The sequence below is a fragment of the Rhinopithecus bieti genome, unplaced genomic scaffold, assembly GCF_001698545.2.
Source record: "Rhinopithecus bieti isolate Rb0 unplaced genomic scaffold, ASM169854v2 scaffold_30337, whole genome shotgun sequence".
In the NCBI taxonomy this organism is placed as follows: domain Eukaryota; kingdom Metazoa; phylum Chordata; class Mammalia; order Primates; family Cercopithecidae; genus Rhinopithecus; species Rhinopithecus bieti.
The window spans coordinates 293,129-297,944 of NW_016813238.1; the positions used below are offsets into that span (position 1 = coordinate 293,129).

Below are 4,816 nucleotides of genomic sequence, written 5' to 3' on the forward strand. Positions count from 1 at the left end.
AAAAAAATTAAAGCAGACCTATGGAAACTTTAATCAGACATTTGTCAAGCAAGTTTTTTTTTTGTTTTTTGAGATGGAGTTTTACTCTCTCATCCAGGCTAGAGTACAGTGGTGTAATCTCTGTCAGCTCACTGCAACCTTCACCTCCTGGGTTCAAGCAATCCTCCTGCCTCAGCCTCTGAAGAAGCTGGGACTACAGGCATGTGCTACCAAGCCTGGCTAATTTTTGTATTTTTAGTAGAGACGGGGTTTCGCTGTGTTGGCCAGGATGATCTCGAACTCCTGACCTCAGCTGATCCACCTTACTTGGCCTCCCAAAGTGCTGGGATTACAGGCATGAGCCACCGACCTGGGCCAAGAGAGTTTTATTCATAATTTTATTCAGATGTTTAACAGAAAGGGTTTGAAAGTACACTATAAGATATTGTTTATGATTAATGTCTCTCAGTGGACTTGTATGAATTAAATAAGAGAGATATTGTCATAATGCTGCAGTGATCATGATTATTTGTGGAACGTCATGTGTTCCAGTCATTGTGCCAGGTGCTCCACATCATTGTCTCACTTAATGCTCACCCACGAGGTGGGGGTGCTGCCCTTTGGCCCACCTGCCACACCTGGGAACTGATACCCAAGGTCACACAGCTAGAAAGTAGAAGAGCTAGAATTTGAGCTTATGTAATCTGTTTCCAGAGCCTGAATACCTGACTTCTTGGTCATCCAAAATAAAATTGAGATTTTAATTGGTATTTGCTTGTATCAGATGATTTTGTTTCCCTATTTGGAGGGATTCAGAATTTCAAAATTGCTCAATCAGTTCACATCAGTAGATTGCTAAATAATTCTGTATTTTGTGCTGGTATAGAAATACCTGTGTATATTATTGCATATGTATCCATATCTAGTCATTCATTCTATGGAGTTGAGAAAATCTCTGAGAGTGATTGATGATAATTACTAAAGAAGTTCAAATGACATAATTAGGGTGTATTTAAAATGCTCTTCTTGAGTCAGACGTGGTGGCTCATGCCTGTAATTACAGCACTTTGGGAGGCCAAGGTGGACGGATCTCCTGAGGTCAGGAGTTCAAGACCAGCCTGAGCAACATGGCAAAACCCCATCTCTACTAAAAGTACAAAAATTAGCTGGGTGTAGTGGCGGGAGCCTATAATCCTAGCTACTCAGGAGGCTGAGGCAGAAGAATTGCTTGAACCCAGGAGGTGGAGGTTGCAGTGAGCTGAGATTGTGCCAGTGCACTCCAGTCTAGGCAACAGAGCAAGGCTGCGTCTCAAAAAAAAAAAAGTTGCCCTTCTCCCAGGAGTTCAAGACTAGCCTGGGCAACATAGCAAGATTCCATGTCTACAAAAAATTTAAAAATTAGTTGAGTGTGGCGGTGTGCACTTACCTGTGTGGTCCCAGCTACTGGGGAGGCTTGAAGCAGGAGAATCACATAAGCCCGAAGGGTCGAGGCTGCAGTGAGCCATGTTCATGCCACTGGACTGCAGCTTGGACGATAGAGTGAGACCGTGTCTCAAAAAACATAAATAAAATGCTCTTCTCTTGAGGATGATTGTATAAATGCATTTTTACAAATTTTAGAACCTTGCATGGCTTTGTCTTGAGGTGTGAACTCTCTTCTTATCGATCTATAGCATACAATGTTACAGCTGATGAAGGAGGCAGGCTGCTATAATGGAATCACATCCAGGGATGATTTTCCTGTGACTGAAGTGCTGAACCAGGTTTGCCCATCCACATGGCGGGGTGCCTGCAAGACGGCGGTGCAGCTGCTGTTTGGCCAGGCTGGACTGGTGAGTGAGTGCGGGTGGTGGATGATAGGTGGAATACCAAGATGTTTCAAGCATATGAGGATGTGGTGCAGACACATGTGTGAAAATATTGAATAATTTAAAAAGTTATTTGGTGCTATGGAATTTAGACCAGGAAGGTAGACAAGGTAAAGGAAGAGCAGCATTTAAAAAATCTCTTTAAAAAGAAAAATCAGATTGATAATACATATTTGCAGGGAACCTAGTTGCAAAATGATGCTATGGGCTTTGCTCATTTTAAGAAAACCATTACAGGCTGGACCCCATGGCTCATGCGTGTAGTCCTAGCACTTTGGCAGGAGGATTGCTTAAGTCTAGGAGTTTTAAATCAGCCTGGGCAACATAGTGAGACACTGCCTCTTTTTTTTTTCTTTTTTTTTTTCGTGACAGACTCTTGCTCTGTCGCCCAGGCTGCAGTGCAGTGACACGATCTCAACTTGCCGCAACCTCTGCCTCCTAGGTTTGAGTGATTCTCCTGCCTTAGCTTCCCAAGTAACTGAGATTACAGGTGCCCGCCACCACACCCGGATAATTTTTTTTTTTTTTGAGATGGAGTCTCGCTGTGTTGCACAGGCTGCAGTGCAGTGGTGTGATCTCGGCTCACCACAACCTCTGCCTCCTGGGTTCAAGTGATTCTCCTCCCTCAGCCTCACGAGTAGCTGGAACTACAGGTATGCACCACCATGCCTGGCTAATTTTTGTATTTTTTAGTAGAGACAAGGTTTCACTATGTTGGCCAGGCTGGTCTCGAACTCCTGACCTCGTGATCCGTCCACTTAGGCATCCCAAACTGCTGGAATTACAGGCATGAGCCACCATACCCAGCCCTTAAAAAAAAAAAAAAAAAAAGAAAAGAAAAATTGCATTAGTAACAATTTGACAGGGCCCCTTAACCTAGCCCCTATTCTGGACCTACATTGGATGTCTGTTGCTCAAACATCCCATGCTTCTTCCTGTCCCAGGCCTGTGCTCTTGATGCCCCTTTTATCTGAAAATACTCTTCTCTCTGATTATCATGTAGGTCACTCCTTATCTTCCTGGTGTCAGCTCCAAAATCACCTCCTCTGAGAGGCCTACCTTGACCACAATGGTATAAGTAGTGCCCCGATCCAGTCACTGTATACCAGTTCTGTTTATCTCCTTCTTAGCAGTAAAGTAACATCAACTAAAAAATAATGATTTGTTCATCTTTCAGAGAAAAAAGAAACTTTGGCCAGAGTTGAGTGCGTCAGATCAACATCTGAAATCACTATTTAGCTTTTTGTTTGCACCACTGACCCATAGAATCTTATGTATTTGATCTCCCTTTCTAGTAAATGACAGCTTTTCAAAAAGATATGGTGGCAGGGCGTGGTGGCTCACACCTGTAATCCCAACCCTTTGGGAGGCTGAGGCAGGTAGATCACCTGAGGTCAGGAGTTCAAGACCAGCCTGGCCAGCATGGCGAAACCTCATCTCTAAAAATACAAAAATTAGCCAGGTGTGGTGGCAGGCACCTGTAATCCCAGCTACTTGAGAGGCTGAAGCATGAGAATCACTTGAACCCAGGAGTCAGAGATTGCAGTGAGCTGAGATCGTGCCACTGCACTCCAGCCTGGGTGATAAGAGTGAGACCCAGTGTCAAAAAAAAAAAAAAAAAGATACGGCATTTCAGTCAGAGGTTGGAAGGACCTAATTGGAGATTAAGAAAATTAAAGAACTTGTTTTTTAGTCTGATTCCTACTTTATTCACAAAAAGAGCTATTGAGGGTATGCTGTCCTTTTGTTTCAGGCAGGTCAGGGCTCAGGCAGCCCAGCTCAGAGTGGGGCTGCCTTGTGGAGACTCAGATGAGGGCCCGTTCACAGTGATGAGTTACATTTCCTTTGGGATCTTTTCCTCAGTATAGGGACCTCCAAAAGAAGTAGTAAACCAGACATGCCTTGCTGAAGCATGGAAAAGCCCATTGGCTTTACGATACCAATCTATACCCCCAGAGACCATTTAGCTGAAACTGCAAGGACCATGCCAGTGAGTTCCCCTGAAAGGAGTGTGCAAAATAAGGCCAAAAGGCACAAAGGCTATTTTGAGAAAACACTGTAGGTTAAAAAAAAAAGGTCCGCCGGGCGCGGTGGCTCAAGCCTGTAATCCCAGCACTTTGGGAGGCCGAGACGGGCGGATCACAAGGTCAGGAGATCGAGACCATCCTGGCTAACACGGTGAAACCCCGTCTCTACTAAAAGATACAAAAAAAAAACTAGCTGGGCGAGGTGGCGGGCGCCTGTAGTCCCAGCTACTCGGAGGCTGAGGCAGGAGAATGGCGTAAACCCGGGAGGCGGAGCTTGCAGTGAGCTGAGATCCGGCCACTGCACTCCAGCCTGGGCGACAGAGCGAGACTCCATCTCAAAAAAAAAAAAAAAAAGGTCCATGTTATTCAGAGAGCAGAAACTTCTTCCTAGTTCCTTGCGTCTTGATTGCAGGATGCTTTTATGTGTGACTTTAGGTTATGGTTCTGGGGATGGGAGGAGAGAGGAAACACCTGTGTGGTCCAACAATGGCTATTCCTTTGACAGGAAGTTTTTTCCAAAGGTCATTGCAGATCAGCTATGGGAACTCTTTAAACCAGTGAAAGCTGGCTGCATTAGAGGCTGAATTTGGAATATGATACACAACTCTATACAGTTTTACCCCTTCTGAAATATTACAGATTTGGTTTTAAAATATTTTATGATTTCTTAAAACATTCTTTTAGTTATTTGAAAATATATTCATCACTTTGTCAGACTCTAGATTACATAGGATACTCTATCACCTATCTAGTATTAAAGACTCTTCCTGGAAATAAGAGGAAATTATTCAAAAAGGGGTTAGTTCTTCCTCTGTCCTGAAGTAGTTCAGTTTTTATTGATGGTTGAGGATAAAATAATCTTTAAAAAAAGTTTCATCCACTTCTGGGCATGTCATGACAAATGGGCTTATCTGAAGCATTGGTTTGACTTTTTTTTTTTTT

The 4,816-nt window shown here is 43.7% G+C and overlaps 1 protein-coding gene across 1 annotated transcript in view; it reads left to right on the plus strand.

Annotated features, from left to right (window-relative positions):
• GARRE1 (granule associated Rac and RHOG effector 1) overlaps positions 1-4,816 on the plus strand; it is a 108,156-nt gene that overhangs the window by 82,258 nt on the left and 21,082 nt on the right. The window contains exon 7 of the mRNA XM_017847865.1: positions 1,653-1,901. Coding sequence (XP_017703354.1) covers positions 1,653-1,901 — 249 coding nt within the window. The remainder of the gene's footprint in view (positions 1-1,652; positions 1,902-4,816) is intronic.